Here is a 19,103-nt window from a genome sequence, read left to right on the forward strand (position 1 = left end):
AATGGGGTGTGTATTGGAGTCGGCAGGGCCGTGTTTTACCTGGTTAGGGTAGTGCTTGGTCCTGGTCTCAGCTTGTAGCTCGGGAGGTCTGCTCTCCTCCACCCTGGTGAAGAGGATCACCTCCCGGGTCCCGGGGCTGGTTGCCCCTCTGGTATATTGGTACCTGGTACTGACAGTATAGGATGTGTGCGGTGAGTGCAAGTGTGTGTAGAGCATCCGTTCTTGTGTATTATTAGATTGAGTGTATAGTTATGAGTGCATGTGTGGGCATTAGGATGGAAACTTTGTCAGATTGGGTTCTGGGCTGTCTCCTCTTCTGGAACATCTCAGGTCTCCACTAATTGTGGGGCCTATCCCCTCCGTCAGGCTCCCTGTTGATGCTTGGCGCCTCTGCCCGCTGGTGCGTTAGTGGTTCTCAGTGTCCAGGGCTGGGTGCTCAGCTGTGGGGCGGCTTCTTCCTGGGTCCTGGACCCCTGGCTCTGTCAGGGCTCTGCTGATGGGCGGTGTGCTCTTGGGTCTCCAGTCTCTGGGCTCATTGCTAGATCTGCTCTGGTGTAGCTGGCTGACGGTGGAGCAACGAGGCCCTCTTCCCTGCAGCCCCCTGGTGCTTCTACACTGTTGCTTACTGGGAATTTCCTGCAGCTCTCCTCTGCTCTTGTCTGGGATGAGGGATGTGGCTATGTTTGTTGGTCCTTCTTGGGTTCCCCACTCTGGGGGCATTTTCGGATATCTGGTGCTCTGGATGTCTGGGGCTCTGGTCTCCACAGTGCCTGCCTCAGCACCACTAGTGGTAGGGGTGGGTATTACCAAAGAAGTCACGATTCAATTCGAATCACGATTCACATGCCACGATCCGATTCTATCACGATGCATCACGATACTTGAATTATTGCTATGTATCGCGATGCATTGCGATATTTTCACTGAACACTGTTAGAAAAAATACAGCCATTACCAGTGGCTGACTGGCTGTGTATGATCTGGGTAGTGTCTTCAATTGATACATATCTGAAAGCAACTGAATTCATACATAGCCGTATTTATTGAAACGACTTTTGGAGGTATTGCCATGAAAACAAATATTACTATTACTGGAGTGGACACACTGGCAAAAAGTGCTTAGGATTTATAAAACTTAAAATAACAAAATAAAGATAATACGTGCCGTTTACATGGCCTCAGTAGTCCTTTAAACTAATGAAGTTGTATTCCACTTGTTTTTGGCTGATGTTCGACAACCATTCATGCATTTTTATTTTATTTTATTTTTTATATTAATAATCGATACTTGGCGTCAAGAATCGATGCAGTAGATCGCGAAAATTAGAATCGCGATGCATTGTCATGACGATTATTTTGCCCACCCCTAACTAGTGGGCAACCACTTTTGAGCATTCTCACAAACTCTCACAAACACCCACAGGTGTTTGAATCCAGGTGCTTACAGATACTAACCTGACTCTCGCTAGATGGATGTAGTTCCACAGAGCCCCACACATCCATCTGGGATCGTTCCATCGGAGATGTATTTCAGAAGGAGGGGCCTTATCAAAAATCCTTGCACACGATTGAATAAACCACTTGTCCATCACCTTTACTGATGTGCTACTTTTACTACTCACATCAAAACAAACCCGTGACGCTGACGTTTGGGAAGATCGAGTTCTTGCCAAACCCGGTCAGAAGAAGGGCGAAACTATCGTTTCCACTTACAAAAGCCTTCAAAGCCATTCTCTGCTGTTCTTTTAAAGAATTAATATTCAGTAAGATTGGATAACACTGATGAAATAGCAGCACCAATGTTACTGCTTGCTTCCTCGCTCCGAGCCGCCATTGTGTCTGAATCCAAACAGTCGCTTCTCTGATACGTCACATCTACCAAAATCCCACCTGCCGATCCTGATTGGCTCTTCCATTTAATGTGGTATTGAAATCCCTCCCAATGGCAGCGATTCCAGATGGATGTGTGGAGCCGTGTGGAGCTCAGCCGAACTACATCGATCTGGCGAGAGTCAGGTTATACAGATACACCTCTATACAAATAAACCCTATGGTTAGTTTTGGCTGCCACTAAATACATCTTGTGTTAAATAATACTGTGTATTTTTCAGTGATGTTATCAAAGGCGTTGGTAGTTTGTACCTGTGATTATTTTTGCTGTTTGTTTTGTTGTTCTTTCTATCTCTCTTTCTGCATGTGTAGAAACAGACTCAGCCGATGTTATCTTGTATTCTCTTGTTCCTCTACACTTTTTTTCTCTCCCCCTGTAGCGTTTTGCCTTTGCTTTCTCCCTTCCTTTTTTCCTTTTACCATTTTGTCCACTGAATTTGAAATTCTGCCAAAATATTGTCCAATAAAGTGTTTTGCACAAGTATCAAGTGGAGCACTATGGCGAAAGCAGTAATGCTAATCAAATCTGTTGGCACTAAGAAAGCAATTCTGAGTGCCACACTGCCAGGCAGGACACATAGAAAAACACACGCACACATCCAACCATCCATCCATCTATCTATCCATCCATCCATCCATCCATCCATCCATCCATCCATCCATCCATACATCCATACATCCATCCATCCATCCATCCATCCAGCCAGCCAGCCAGCCAGCCAGCCAGCCAGCCAGCCAGCTCTGAGGTGACCCTTTTGTGTGTGCAAAGACTGTGTAGGGCACATTTAACACAAATTGAATTTGGGTGTGATGATCCAACTACCCTTCTTCTCTTTGAGGCCTCATCAAATTTTATTCAGTTCATATTCCACTGTCCCGTCAGAAGTAATTACCTAGTTTTAGGTAAGGAGATGGCTGTAGCATTTAAAAAAAAAAAAACTTGTTATAACCCACCCCAATAGTGTCAATGACGGTTCAGCTTATTGTATTTACAAAGCGGTTTGAAATCATCAGGAGTAAAATGCATTATACTTTGCTCAAGAAGCTGTAAGTTTGTTCTGTGCTAATCAGATGATTTTGTCTGTTTTTGTAGCAGTGCCAAATAAAGTTTAGTTCTTGTCAAAAACATTATTGCTTTCTTTCCATCTATGAAATCTGTTTTCTGCCTTGACAACCACCATGTGAGAACGAGGAGAAACTAGAGAAATACTGCAAATGACAGTGGGACTAATTATTTATATGGAATTAATTATTTATGTATATTTGGAATTCTAATTCCATAAACACACTCATAATAGGCATGCATTTATGTAAAACAGCATTTGATGCAATTGTTCCTTTGTTCACCTTAGTGTATGGTTATTTTTAGCATAAGAAAACGTGATAACTGACTCTTTTGTAAGGTTTTGGCTTTATTAGTTCAAAACACCGTGTATAATTTTCCTTACCTGCCGTAGTTATGCACCACTTTACATTGATTTGTCACATGAGGTCTCAATAAAATGAAATATACATTAACGTTAGTCGTGTTAGTGGGACAATTTGTAAAAATTACAAGAGGAGGACCAGGTGTGTATGAATGCTTTTCTACACTGCAAAAATGGAACGAGAAATAAGTAAAATGTTCTTAAAATTAGTGTATTTGTCCTTGATTTGAGCAGGTAAATAAGATGATTTGCCAATGGAATAAGATTTTTGCACCTAAAATAGGAACAATTCATCTCCATCATCTTATTTCAAGTGCAGGATGTCTAATTACCTTATTTTAGGTGTCAAAATACTCATTCCATTGGCAGATGATCTTATTTACCTGCCCAAATCAAGGATAAATACACTAACTTTAAGAACATTTTACTTATTTTTAGATCTGTTTTTGCAGTGTAAGGAAGTGTGTACAGATTTATAAAGGTAATACTTTTAAAAACGTAAGTTCAGGGCTGACCCACATTTTTTCGGTTAATTTCAGTTGTTTTCATACTTCATTTGAGCGGATTTATGATGAAACGCTGATGAAGAACAATTTGAATCTTCCGTTACTCGTCCCAAACATGGTGCCAAAACGTTTCTAAACGTCAAAGCGCAACCTGAAAATAGCCCTTCCCCTACTTACTGCCCAACAACTATTCTTGAGTCTTGTTGAGCGGCTTTCCCTTTCTGGCGCACCTGAATTGGAGCAGCTGTGGATGTCGGGATGTCGGGGTGTTTCCCGGCATGTTAGCAGGGAACCACCATGTTGACAGCCCCACTTTGCACTACAGTTTCAGTCGTCTCACATTATGTCCCCTTGTTAATTCATGCTTGACACTTGTCACCAGGCACGTCGAGGCTAATGAGACTTCTTTGGATGCCAATATGGGATTACTGTCTTTTTAAACCATCCCATCCATCTTGATGATTTTTGCTTGCTGCAGGTGAACCCCAGGCACATTGAGGGAGCATGAGGTAATAAGGACGACCAGCTCCGGGACGTAAGCAAAGGTTAGAGGTTAATGTCTTTGGCAGATGAGCTCTCAACAAGCTGCGGCCCGTGTTGTCAGTAATAGCTTCACAGAAGACCAAGAGGTCAGGCTCTCTTAGGGGCTATCCCGATCACCTCAATATGTGCTACGCTGGTATGTAAACAGTTTTATCTGCTGTTCAGCCTGAACGTTTATTTATGACCCAACATGTAAAAATGTTGACTAGATTGGATAATAAATGCAAATATTAATTGTCAAAAAAAGATACTGAGGTGAAAGTGTTGTGAAGGCAGTAACGTGAGAGCGTTTGCAGAAACATACACTCATATCGAGGCTTCCCTGCTCATGCCGGGATGCCTCTGTTTGATAGTGTGGAAAACATAGCGATTCTGGAATTGAAAACACTGGCTTGGCATTTTAGAACAAGACTTTTACTCTCCCAGTTGTTGTTATGCTGAGATAAAACATGAAAGAACCACTTGATGGATATCAAACTGACGGTTTTCCCCGTCTTAAGTCGAGAATTACCTCAGATTTCAGAGCTTGCGGACCATAAACATAGCAATGCCCTGCTTCCGCTATATTTAACAAACTCAAACCGTCGTGGTTATGTAATATGTAATGTATGCGACCAAAATAAGAAGCTTGGGGCTTGTTTTCGGTGTGCTATTTCCTCCTTAAGATCAGTGACCTTTTGGGAGGAGGGAGGGGGGACGGGGTCTACCCAAAAGATGAAGCGGCACGGATGAGCTTATCATATGACATACATAAAGAGAGGAATGGGGATGATGGTCAGATTAATGATCATTCAAGTCTTTTAAAGAGAATCGTTGCCAGTTTAAGGATGAGAAGAGACATTATGCAGTCAATTTATCCATAGACAATCTCAAAGACAGTGTGATTTGTAGGAGTAAACTATACGAACTCAAAAACTGAAGAAAGTAAACAATCAGTTTTTCAAGGTATAATCTGTCAAGCATCCTTAAGATCTTTAGGCATGTCGGTGTCTATGAGCTTTCGAAGTTCTCTGCCTCTTCATGTAACCCCAGACTGACTGATCGGCTGGTGTTCAGACTGGGGTTTTTCAGGGAACATATCTGTTGCAGACACTTTTGGTTGCCGAAGATAGAATTTATGACTGCTTGTATGCTTAAGCTCATTCACTTGCAGCAGGTTTGAACTGGCACATGTCACATTCGTATTAAAGTGCATCCCAAATGGAATTTGACTTGATTATTTATTTTTTATTCCTTTAACCCAATTGCAATTGTTGCGATGAGATACATTGTATAAATCAATACAAACCTGGGAATACTTGATGTTCGGTGACCCTGAATGCCACTCGAGCACACAGACCCGTCAGTCATTCCTACGACAGTGACGACAGCGGCGTCGGCCAACGACACATCTCCCGAATTCCCTCTTACCCTTGGATTCAGGATGTTACCTCTGACGTCAAGTTGGTATAAAAGCTCTTTTTTTTTTTGAGAGGCGAACTCATTAAAACAATGTTAATTCTTGAGTTAAGTGTCTATGTAACCAGGGAGACTCTCTACTGGTCAATGAGAGTCATAAATCCATCCAAATGTTGCCTCTATTGTTGTTAGGTATGCTTGGAGTGGGACAAAAAAGGTCAGATCAGATGTGGACCGATTGGTATGGGCAGTTCACTGAGATGGAGAGGGAGGGGGGGGGGATCTAAGGAAAGAAAAATGTGGGAAAAAGTTCTAAACAGATAGTTTTAGATAGAGATTTAGCCCAGAAGTAAAATAAAAGAAGCCTCTAATCATTCTATGGCTGCTTTTACTAGAGTCATTAACATTTTAAGCTTCTCTGAGACTTTACAGGAATGGAACATATAGCATCCTGTAAAATTCTTGGATTCTGTGTTTAGACATGTTTTTTTTTTTCTTTTTCCAGTCACCAATGTTTGAAAGCATTTGGGTTCAAAGCCATTCACTTGATGCCATATGACAGCGGCGAAGAGGAGGTGTTGTTCGTGTCCTGCCCCCCTCCGAAAGCTGGAAGTATGACATCAACGGCAATAATGAAAGCAGCTCATCAACAACTGGACACCGGGGCTATAAAAGGAGCCAGTGGAGTCCAGTGCTTATCATAACTAATAGGAGCTAACCACCAAACCAGACTGGCTCGCTTAAGAGACCATAGCACCACGTTTAATCGTTCATCACACAACGGAGAAGGAGCCAACTCCAGCACAGGTATGTTCATTTTGACCCTGTCTGTTTCAAGTCGAGTGAAGGCCAAATTTCTCAAATTCAACAGGGATACTCTTGTTTTTCATATCATCACCTGCCTAAAATAATAGCCTGTCATTTTTTGCTTAAAATTATATTTTTGCCTAAATCAACTTAATACCTTATTGTATTATTTTGTGTGTTTTGTGAAAAACCTGAAAAAGGCCCTTTTTTCAGGAAGGAGACGATATGTAAAGGAGACGATATGTAAAATAAATAATGCTTTATATTTCAGTACATGACATACATGTGAAGGGATAAGGACATTTCTAAGCCAGCTAATTCTAATTTCTTCACTTATCCTGATATCAGTTAAGTAAATTTCAGGGAAAACATAATTCTGATAAAGTCTATTTGTCTTAACAGATTGTTCAAATCAACATGCAAAACATGGACTTTAAAATCATCTTCATCTTCTTCTGTGTGATGCACCTTTTCATTTTCTGCCAAGGACGTCCTGTCAGGTAATTTCCTGCTCCAGTTTATACATTATTAAACATAGCATTAAACTTTTCTGTATAGCCACAGACTGTTACAGGCTTGTTAATATTTACTATTCTGATGATTTTGCAGTAAAAGGACAGTGAGCGAAGTGCAGCTCATGCACAACCTGAGACACCACCAGCAGGTGCAGGAGCGCCGAGAGTGGCTGCAAACCAGGATCCAGAACATCCACAATGCTGCTGGCCGGACCAGCAGTGGGGTCACGGAGGGCTGGAGGAGGACGTTACATCCGGATGAGCTGGCCGAGCTGACACCAGAGGAGATCCAGCAAGCCTTGGACTTTCTGGAGAAGCTCCTCAAGTCAAAGCAGTGATTGATTTATTTATTTTTTTCGTTATTTTTGTTGCGATGTTCGATTTTTTTTTAACTAAACAGTTTGCAGTCACAGAACATTTCCAACAACTTAGATTTTAACATGATGTTAGTCTGCTTTTGTGTTTATTTCTTGTTCTATTTTTTAATCTGTTTTTTTAATCTGTCATCTGTAAACCTTTTTGGTTATTTATTCATCTATATTTATATTTTTTTATTTATGAGACAGTGCCTCTGTTAGGCAGACCTTCCTTTATAGCTGCACTTTTATTTAAAAGTTTGCTTTATAAAGCAAAACTGAAGGAGTTAGTCTGAACTGGACCAATTATGTGTTTTTCTTTTTGTAATTATTGTTCAGACAAAGCCCTAATTTTGGGTTCACTTAGATTAAATGCTGGTTGCATTCTTGGATGTATAGTCGTTAAGATGTTGACCTGCCTTCTAATTGTAAAGAGCTAAAGCATATTTAGCCTTCTGTAGATAGCCTGATATTCTGCACACTCAAAAAGAATTTTGTATTTTTATATACTATGACAACGCCTATGTGAAACACAGGGTTGAGTTTAAAAGATGAGTACATGTAACATGGAAGATGGGAAATAAATTAAAAATAATTGTGTTTTATTGTTTGTCTGTTGTATTTGATTAATTATTTGCGATATCAGAGATATCAGAAAACAAAGAGCAAAGCAACCGAAGAAAGTGTCTTTTATGGTACGAACGATTATCTCGCGATATCTTAAACGAGACTTTCAGACCACAACAAATCTACTAGCAAGTAGTAGTTTGGTGTTGGCGAAAAATTTCAGAAAAAAAGCTCTGGATTTATTTGTGTTCTTCGTTTTTGGATTACGGGGTACTAATCTCTTTAAGTACCTGCAATAAGTCAACCTGGAATGTGACGACAGGAGGTAAATAAAACATGTTTTTAACTCTTCTTTTTGGCAGCAGCTAGCTAGCGTTAGCAGCCTAACGGTTGTGATTCTAAGCTTAGCGCTATTTAAAGCTAACAAAATAGACCAAAATCTTCTTAGCTGCTGTGAATTTTCTATTAAATGGGAGGCAAAGTATTATTTTATTTTTATTTTTTGGGGTCTTATTTTAATGTAATTTTATGTTCACACGTAGCTAAAGTTGGCATCCGATTCAGGAAACGCGGCTAGCATTTTTAATCTGCTTTAGTTAAAAAAAAAAAAAAAACTACTCCATCAAACCTTGATTAGTTTATCCTACACTGATGGCATAATCCGAATGCCTGTTTGTGATTTGTGTAACCTTTATTTGGTTCGTGAAATCTTTATTTGAAAGTAGGATAAATTCCACTCAGTCTTTGGCATATTTTCTTAAACATTAGGGCAGGTCAAAATCCCCAAACGCAGAATTTTAAAGAAAACTCAAAACAGACTAAAAGTCAGTGAATGTGTGTGTTTATTGTCAGTTTTTAAAGGTAGATTTATGTCAGCACGATAGGTTGACGTTTATAAGTAGTCCATCAAAGGTTTTGATTGATTTATTATCTAATTAACATTTTGCACATTTTTGTGTAAACCTTTTTTTCCTGATCTTTCTCTTCCAGATAAAAGTCATACATGACAAGTGTAGTTTAAAGTCAGACAGACATGTCTACCATTTTATATTCCTATTTATTTTGCTTATGCACAGACCAGAATCAGCCTTATTTGGCCACAATTGTGTGCACAGTCAAGGGATTTGACTTTGGTTACAGTGGTCACGGTGTACAGACTAGGATTATCACAATACTAATGTTTCAAACTTTATACCACAGGTATTTTTCTTTAAGTTATACAGTATTACCGAGTTAAATTTAAGATCAGATCATCAATCTCTCTTTTTTTGTGTCCTGTCTGGCAATGTGTGCATTTTAGTGATGAAAATCTAATTTCTTTATGTAACTTCTGTCCTGATGAAACATATTTTGAACTTTGTTGTGATATATGTGACATTGTTAGATGTGTCTTTTACAGGCAGTATTTGTATTTATGGGGCCGTAATTGACATGAAATCACTGCCACGGTTACCTAAAAAGACTACAAGAAGCTGGCAATTGTCTTTTATCATCACTTTTATCATTATCACAATAGTACTACAATATATCACGATAAGATTTAAAGTCCATATCGCCCACCCCTACTTGCAATACGACTCAGTGTTACAGTAAATATGTTTGTAAACAGTTCTGATGAAATAAATAAAGCCTGAAAAGTAAAAATGATTCATAGACAGTATTAAAATAAACTGTAACATATGTAACAATAATCTGGTGCATGCCCAACGTGTAACAGATGAGCAGCCATTTAGGTAGAACCATATATAAATAATATATATATATATATATATATATATATATATATATATATATATATATATATGTATATGTATATATATGTGTGTGTGTGTGTGTGTGTAAAAACAAAAAAAGTAGACAAGATGTCATCTGTTAGAATTGCGTCAGCATTTTTAACTACAGTTTTTAATAAAACGTCTAAAAACTGTCAGAATATTGAGACACACAAACTTTTCTAATGCAGTGTGGCTCAGATTAAACTTCGCTCACAATGAGTATTTGGGTGGCTTCACATCTCTGAACTGCCTTTTGCTATTTGCAATTTCTTTAGCAGCAACACCAGCATGGCAATATGCATGTCAATAGCCCACATGTACTAACCACAAGCTCCGAGGCGCAACTTGAAGCAGCTATGCAAAGATATTTTTCACTAGGCAGACAAGATGCTGTAAAGTTGTCTGATTTCTTTTCCACCATGTCCTGTTCAGCGCTGATTTTAGCCGCGCTCTCATTTATTCCTGATCTTTTGTTCTGGATCCTCACTACTATTTGGGGAAGGTGGCTTGATTTAAATGTCTTTCTCTCCCCTTGGATGCTTGACAAGAGTTCCTTCAGATGTGTTGTTGTTTTCTTTGCAGGATTTTTTATTTTTTATTTTTTTTTGCACTCGATAATGTTGGCTGAGTCGTAAGCAGTGGCCGAAATCAACTACCTGATCACCTGGCCGAGTTGGCCGGTAAGAATCAACCGGCTCAAGCATATTTTTTACCGCCCAAAATATTAATTCTGACCGACCCCTGCTCAATATCTCCACGTAATCCCGCTACATAATCAGCCTGAGCTAAATGCTAGTTGTTAGTAAATGTACATGTTGTAGTTGCTGTAGTTCTCGCGTGACATGTGCAAGTGTGACTGAAAAACACGGCTATTTTGGTGCAAACATTTGCTCGTCATGTGGCAGCTAGCCCTCTGAAATTTACTCGGCAAACAGAAAATTTTATTTTGGACCCTGGTCGGAAGTGGGAAACGAGTCGCGTTGTCCGAAAGATTTTGTTTCACATCATTTGGGATTGGTCCTTGAAATGGGAGTCGAGGAAGGTGGCTGTGTTCAGCGTAGGCAGAATGTTTTTTATCGTTTGTGTCGCTCCCAAAGATCTTCCCTGATTTAGTTTTTCAGTTGTTTCATCAATATTCCCACCCGTTAAAGTTGGAAAGAAGTGAGGGGTTTTGCACTTTTCTCCACTAAGAATATAACTGGCCTAGCTTATTGGACTCATCGCCTCTTTTGCAGTCTCAGAACCTGCAAGCGTATATGAGATTGTATAAATATATAGAATCTTTTGGCACCAGCTGCCACTTCTTTCTGTCATCTGCTAAAAATTAATACACAGCTTGCTGCTGCGCGATAAACTGTTCCAACGTTTCATGAGATGAGCCCTGCTGCATTGCTTCATGGTGGATGCGTTTAACCTCTTTTTTTTTTTTTTTTCTAGTGGTAGGTTCATCCTTGGTGACCTGCTGAAAGCTGCAGCTGTTTCCCTGTTCATAATGCTGCAGACACAGTCTATTCCCAGTTATTTGGTAATAGCCAACTGCAGGTTGTGGCCAGAGCAGGGAATCCATGTGAAATCCTGCTGAAATGCTTTTTTTTATTTTTTATTTGGAGCATTATCCGTAGTGATGCAAGCCAGACAGTTAATGTCAAGATTTCGTGCTTCCAGTAAAATCTCCTCCAGAGCTTCTCTCATATTTTCCCCTTTATATTGTGTGTGGAGCCCAACGCAGTACAAACAGTAGCTCAGCAGCTCCCAGGTTTTGGTTATAAACTGCAGAATTACTGCCATAAATGAGGCTGCAGCTCTGCCTCTGCTGCATGAGAAGTACGGTTTTCCTTCGAGCTGCTCTGTTACAGTTTGCTGAGCTGTGTTGCATAGAGCAGGAATTTCACTGTACATAAAATAACTCCTTGATGGAAGTTCATACTAGGGCTGGGTATCACCTAAGGACGGGGGTCTGCAACCTGTGGCTCTGGGGCCGCAAGTGGCTGTTTGGACCTTCCACAGTGGCTCTTAATAACTTTATTATGGTATTTAAATGTAATAATGATAACAAATGCAGGTTTTAGCTGTTTTTTCTTGGAATAATTGCTTTTTCATTTTCACAACAGAATGATGCTGAAAGTGCCAGTAATATTTAATTTTAAATCAATAGTTTTTCATTATGTTGGAAACTATGCTTCTTTTTTTTTACATCATAATCCACAAATATCAACATCTCATCCATTCTCTTTTTGTTTAAACCTCAAAATGACAACAGATTTTCTACAGTAGATCTTTATCAAAAATTATAAATGTTTCAAAAGGCCAGGCAACATTTGCGGCTCTGAACGAGTTTAAATTCAAGTGGACTGTAGGCAAAATGACTCTTCAGACTCTAAAGGTGGCAGTCCCCTGATCTGAGATGAGCCGATTCAATATGATTCTTCATACATAGTTCACTATACAATGCGATTCTCGACATAGCTCAGCTAGATTTGACTCCAATATCAATATTTATTACTTTCAAATTAATGCCCAAAGTCCTTCAGTCAACAAAACCAGCCAAATATTATATTTGTTCAATTTATTAAACACTAATATATTAACAGGAAAATAAAGTGCATTTGGTTCAATGGTTTTAACATACGTATCACCAGAAATCAAAAATGTGCCCAAGCGTCTGATTTCAGGGACAAAGGCATTTCTAAAATCCTGTCGGCCATTCCACAAATTCGTCTCACTTGCACTTCCTCGCTGGAACAGTAACGACACGCTGTAATAACGCCCCCTAGGGGTTGGGAGGTATATCGATATTGAAAGCCAGAATATCGATATTAAATCATTTTTAAAAACATCAATATCAATCTTTGTATAGATTTTTATGCACAGCCCTAGTTCATACCTTGGATTCAGCTGTTAAACACAATGTTGGAAACCAGGTTTTCCCAACGGTGTAAATGGTAAATGGCCTGTACTTGTGTAGCGCTTTATCGCGTCCTGAGAGCCCCACAGCGCTTTATGCGTTCACTCATTTACCAATTCACTCGCTGATGTCTGGGGCAGACTGACAGAAACAGTTGGCGCCACCGACCATCGACACCAGCCCAAGTGGTTGAAGTGTCTTGCTTAAGGACACTTCAGTTGAAACGGGCAGAGCAGGGGTTTTGAACTGGCAACCCACCGGTTACAGGACAAAGTGCTAGCTCCTGCACCACTGGAATCTGGTCCATGCATGTTTTGTTCAGTCGCTTTGCTTCTGGCGATTTACTTTGGTGATTAAACAATGTAAGATGGTTATTATGGATTCTGACTGGTTTCTGATTGTATTTTGTATTCTGGGTCAAAAGCTAACAGAAAATATTACAGTATTTATAACTCTTTAAAAATAACATTAACGTTGTCATGTGCCGCAATGGTAAATTTAGCTGTCAAGCACAGAAATGAAGGTGTTACCACTAGTTGGAGCTAAATTGGCTAATTACACAAATCACACCTCACAGCTACACAATAGTGTAGCTGTGAGGTGTTCATTTTGGTCATCAGGGGGTCGGCCTGGAGGAAGAAACTGCATCTGTGGCGGCTGTTTTTTTGTAAATAGCGCTTTGTAGCGCCAACCTGAAGGTAAAATTCTGAATGTGCAGCATGTGGGGGATCTGCAGAGATGTCAGCTGCCCTTTTCCTGACACTTGGCCTTTATAAGTCCTGGATGGAGCTAAGCCTGTGGCAATACATTAATTAATCGCGTGATTAATCGCGTGATACATGTCACATTTGTGGTATAACAGTGGCAACTAGATGTGGCAATAAAACAAAACAGGCATAGGCACCTAAAACATAATCAGGCAGTGCAGTTTTCCCAGCTGGGAACAAAAAAATATCAACCAATGGGCTGTCGCCATTTTGAACGACTAATTTGGATATTTTAAATGTCTTCCAGTTCCGGAGTTAAATGTTCTTTATAAATTGAACTTTATCAATCATTGAGATGGTGTACTTGTATTATTATGGCATTATCATTATATTCGTGGAAAAAGGTCTCCAAATGACAATATTAAGGTTTATCACAATAGTTTCAGGGGCAATTTATCGTCCAGCAAAAATTCTTATCGTGACAGGCCTATATGGAGGGGAGTTAAGCCCGGATGATCTTCTCAGCAGACATAATTGTTTGTTGCTGTTTGGAAATGATGGATGGATGGACAGCGGATAGACTGAATGATGGCAGCGGCAGAAGATGTGATGTCTTTCAGATGCTTCCACATCATTGGCGCAAAGGATTACAGATAAATGTTATTATTTTTTTTAAAGTTAAAATTTTCTTAGGTTAACAGTCTGTGGGTGTTTTGTTTATTTTGTATTTGTTTTTTATGCCTCGTTAACTGTTTTGGAAGTCAATAGTGTACAATGTACTCTTATGTATTACATTCACAGCCAGACTCATGCAGCTGTTTTCCAGAAATGATTACATTTGAAGTTTGCTGGACGAGATTATTTGTGTTATTTTTGTATCACCAGCCGCCGCTTAACACTTGTACTGATTGTACTGAGTGCAGTCTTGCTCTTTTAAAAAAAAAAATACCCACTAGATTCTACATATTTATTAAGATTTTTTTGTTTCCAACATGATCTCAACATTGGCACTTTTTGGCGTCAGTGCCCTTGATTTCAATCCAGGATAAATGATGCAATGAGCCTTCATAATAACTCAAAAGTGAAAATGTTTTTCAAAAAGACAAGCTAGATAAGTTACTGTATTTCATAGATCCACCATTCATTTAAAAAAAATATTACAGTATGGACCAAATCTATAATAAAATTGTATCATATTTTAACAAGATACAATTCTTTAGTGTTGAAATGTTGATGCTGCAAATAAAGATTATTTTGTGCCATGCTCAAACAGCTTCCAAGAAGCCACCCTAATTTACCTTCTTTTAATGTCGCCTTAGTAAATATTATTACTTTTTAAGGGTACTTTGAGAAAACTCTATAGGGGCAATAAATCAAAGTTTCTCATGACAAAACAGAGTTTGAAATAGTCTATAAATTCAAAATAATCTAGTTCTGGTTTAATAGTTTATTGTAGTTTTTGTGCTGGGACAGTGTATGAATAATCTGCTATAAATTCAGAGAGAACTTTTGGCATTTTATTTTTGAAATTAACACAAAAGAGTGAAAGTTATAATTACAAGCACATATGGAAAAAGGCTTAGGTGTATCTATGTAAAACAGGGCTGGACAATTAATCGCATTTGCAATATAATCGCAATTTAAAAAAACAACAATGCTATTTCCAAATTGCAGAGTTGTGCAATTTTTGGCTATGTAACATTTAATGGATCAGAAGCGTCCTTTAGGTGTAATATGTTTAAAGTGGGTTTGCCTCCACATGGAAGGGAAGAGAGTTGCAGCAGCGAGATAATCTAATTCTGTTATTTGTTTTAGAGTTTATATAATCAATACTTTTTTTTTTTTTTACCAGAAACTTTCAGGAACGTCACCATCAGCGTTAAGTACTGGTCAAACATAGACTTGTTTGTTGGGTTGCGCTTTATTTTTAATAAGGAACGAAGTTATTCATTTGAATAAGAATATTCTTAATAACATGAACGGTTAATTTTCTTGTTTTAAGTAGTCCTTATTTTACCAAACACCTTTATCTACAGGAGATTTTTGTTGCTTGTGGCTAATGCAGAGAAAGGTCTTGTTGCTCATGACATATTGTCTTTTACAGGGTTTCCACGGGTCCTTGAAATCCTTGAAAGTTTGTGAATCTGAAAAAATAAATTCAAGGCCCTTGAAAGTTCTTGAAAACAGCCAAAAAACACCTTGTCCTTGAAAGTCCTTGAATTTTTTTGTGGGGTTGAAAGTTCACACGGATTGACTCGTGTCATTATTTTACTACCACACGATCTTTTAAAATGATGTTGATTCCGCAGACTTTTAATTTGCAAAAGTATGTTCGCTCTTCTTCGTTAGTTGGTAGGCTACGGTTTAGGCCTACGTGCGTCCAATAGGTTATATTCACGCAGTGTTGCCAACTCAGCGACTTTGTCGCTATATTTAGCGACTTTTCAGAGTCAAAGTCAAAAACTAGCTTAATCACAGATGAAAGTAAGTGAAACAAATTGACTAATAGGCTAATGTACATCTTATATGTAATGTAGTATGGCATAGCCATGTACTGTGGATATAAATGTAGGCTATGAATATGATCAATATCAATGTAGGCTATAAATTAAGTTTACTTTCTTGCATTGCTTCTGACCCAACAACTTCTATGCCGTTTAGTCTTTTATTGAATTTGCATTGTATTAAAATATGATAACATATTCAGCGGTCACAGTAGGTAAATGCCGCCACGTGTGGTCCTTGAATTTGAGGAAATTGGTCCTGGAAAGCCCTTGAAAGGTCCTTGAATTTGATGTTCACCAAGGTGTGGGAACCCTGCTTTTAAGTCTAGGAATACATTGACTATTTGTTTACGAATCTATAATTTCCCATACAATATAGTTCACAATTTTCTTTTCTTCATTTCCAAATCGTGCGTGTTTTTAACTTTAAATCCTGGGATGAACCGGACCGAATATATCACGGCCAGGCAGTAGCATGTCATGCCCCCAGTCAAACGCGTTAAAGATCCCGCAACTGCGCATTACGAGTAGTCCGCGAAGGCAGCATCACTCTTGATTCAGTCGAGCACGCGGCCATTCACATTTTTCGGGTCCCTCGCGGTGACTGAATGACCGGCCGGAGCGCGTGTCCTTTCGCCTCGCGGACGCATTCGAAGCGTCTTCCGTTCAGCCGGGTGGGTGGTTGTCAGCGAGCTCGAGTCCGGCGTGTCTGCCCCCCAAACGATGCTGAGGAAGTTGGAAAGTAATGAGCGAGGATGCTGAAACTGCCGGCAAGCCCGCTTTGTTCGGAGGAGCGCAAGGCTTTTGTGCCGCTGTCATCCCGCAGCTGGTTCCCTGCTGCTTCGTCTTCTCCTGGCCCGGTGAAACCGACCGGTACGTGCGCATCCTTTAAAAATAAAAAAATTAAAATAAAAAGCGGGGGAAATTAGGGTTTTAGCTCCGTCATGGTGGTTTGTGTTGTCAGCTGCCAGCGGACGGCTCTTTGTTTGTGAATAACTACAGGAGCGACCGATGGAGAGACAGCGACCTGAGTCCCATCCTCCACGGGACTCTCTTGTTTTTTTGTTTTTTTTGTGTGTGTGTGTGTGTTGCATTAACATTCAACGATGCAACTAACGTCCTTTTTATATTGCTTTGCAAAAAATGCATTTTTTTTTAATTTGCTGTAGATGAATGGCAGCTGATCCTTTTGTTGAGTTCACCCTATTTTCCTACAGAGCCTCTGCGCCTGTGTCGGTGTCGGCAGCCCCCTAAATAATTGATTGGACCCCGAACCCTCATGACTCTCACCTCATGCTTTTAATAGACAACCCAGGGCGCCTCGCATCTCTGTCTGAGGTATTCTGTCTTAAATAAGTCTAGGAAGTTGCCTTTCAAAGCACCTTAGGTCATTAACCTGTTGTTTTTTCTATTTATTTTTTTTACTAGGAGAAATAAAATGATGACACCTTTCTGTTCGACACACAGTAGAAGAAAATTAGGGGTGAAACATTTTTAGCCACTCTCCTTCATCGTGGAGGTTTGAAATCTGCAATGCTGGGTAAAACATGCATGCCCTCAATGAAATATCGCCTCCTGCGTGCCTTTTGTTCCCTGCCGGTTTTGGCTGCGCGACCCTCGTGTTTGTGTCGCCCCCCAATTTATGGTAAACTGTGTAGGGTTTTTGTTTTTTGAGCTTTGGAAAGCCACCTTTCTGCAGTCCGCATATTCCGTCAGGCGTCAAGTCACCGCAGCATCGTTGCAAAGGGCGGTAGGAACGGAGCGCTTGTCATTCTCCTCCTCTTTTCAGAGGCTTTACCTGAGCGGGCTGTTGCAGAAGCTGAGGTGTGTAAGTGTTTTCTTCCACTTCCATTTCCCCTTGTCTTCAAGGACGTTGCCAAAAAGAGAACCGCACCGTGTTGCTGGTTTGTTTTGCCAAAGATTAAATGCTGTCACTGTAGACATGGGGCAGATTTTGATCTAATTCAATTAAAAATTTATTTATTTAGTTGCAGATTTAAATAAAAAATAAAAAACTTATTATTTTTTTGCCCTTTTTGTTTAAATTTGTCAGACCACTGGAATGTTGTGAGACAGATGGATCTGTATCACGGACTGTATCCAGCCACGCTGCCTAACCTTTTTTTTATTTTGTCATGGGCTCGCTCGTCCTGCCTCATCACGGTCTGTCCTGTCACTCTTGTCCGTGCCTGCTCACCCAGACGGTTAACCAATTAGCAACTCGATCAGTCTGCCAGGCAGCCGCTCCTCTCAGCAGCAGGACCGGCCCGGCCGTCCAGCGCAATTAGGAGTCCGCCAAAGTCCAAGGAGCCTTTTTCTTTTACTTAACTAGACTCCATTAAACAATTGAGGTGCTACTTAGTTGGAATAACATGGAAGGCATTTTTTTTTGCAGTTAATTGTTTCAGAAAGTTAAACTTATAGATTCCCTTAAAATACTGATATCTGTCAAGCATTTATTTATTTCATTTTGATGATTATGGCTTACTTCTAATAAAAAAAACACAATTCTGTCTTTTGTAAAAGGATTTTACATTAAAAAAAATGTGGTTTAAAACTGAAATGTACTACTGAGGTGTGCCCATGTGTCTCTATATGCACTCAGTGATTTGTCGGGGCTGCTTTTGCAGGATCTGCTGCATCACCGTGACGCGGCTGCTGAGGTTCTAAGGAAGTCTAGATTGAGTTAATGAATTTAATACCTTTTTAGTTTGTCTGTACGGTTGGTTGTGGCGTCTCCCACCATCCTCTTGACAACACCTGTTATATTCCCTAACCTGTGGTTAAGGTCCGGTGATACCAAGGTCATTAGACGGTCCCCAGTCCTATTAAAAAAAATAAATAAAATGATTTTTGACATGAAATACAGAATTTACCTTCATTTCAAAGTAAATTGACCAACACTTGTGAGATGCTTGTGATGCTGTCTCTGGTTTAGGAGTGGTTTAACACGAGGATCGGAACAGTTCTGGCACTCAGATTTGTGATTATCCTGCCACATATCTTCCTTCCACTAAACTTTCCATTAATATCCTTGGATACAGTTAATTTCTGAAAATAAATTCACTTTTGAATGACATTCCCATGTATTAAAATGCACCTGGAGGTAACTAAAGTCTTGTGTGTGGAAACAGAGGGTTGAAGCAACGTCCTCGGCCTCTTACTCAGTTATTGATCATCTTTATTAGTCAACCAGCTCAGTT

At 39.7% G+C, this 19,103-nt stretch overlaps 1 protein-coding gene across 3 annotated transcripts in view; it reads left to right on the plus strand.

Moving 5' to 3' along the window:
- The first annotated feature begins 8,173 nt into the window (after positions 1 to 8,173).
- Positions 8,174 to 19,103, plus strand: part of btbd10a (BTB (POZ) domain containing 10a) — a 28,731-nt gene continuing 17,801 nt past the window's right edge. The window contains exon 1 of one of the 3 annotated variants that reach the window (XM_012867567.3): positions 8,174 to 8,334. Coding sequence is in view for 1 of the 3 variants with exons in the window: in XM_012867566.3 (XP_012723020.2) it covers positions 16,646 to 16,773 (128 nt within the window). In the remaining 2 variants the exon portion in view is untranslated. Of the gene's footprint in view, positions 8,335 to 10,445; positions 10,465 to 16,444; positions 16,774 to 19,103 lie in introns of those variants that run through there. The other 2 variants (XM_021318971.2, XM_012867566.3) reach the window with 2 other exon arrangements.

Source organism: Fundulus heteroclitus, chromosome 2 (assembly GCF_011125445.2).
Source record: "Fundulus heteroclitus isolate FHET01 chromosome 2, MU-UCD_Fhet_4.1, whole genome shotgun sequence".
NCBI lineage: Eukaryota > Metazoa > Chordata > Actinopteri > Cyprinodontiformes > Fundulidae > Fundulus > Fundulus heteroclitus.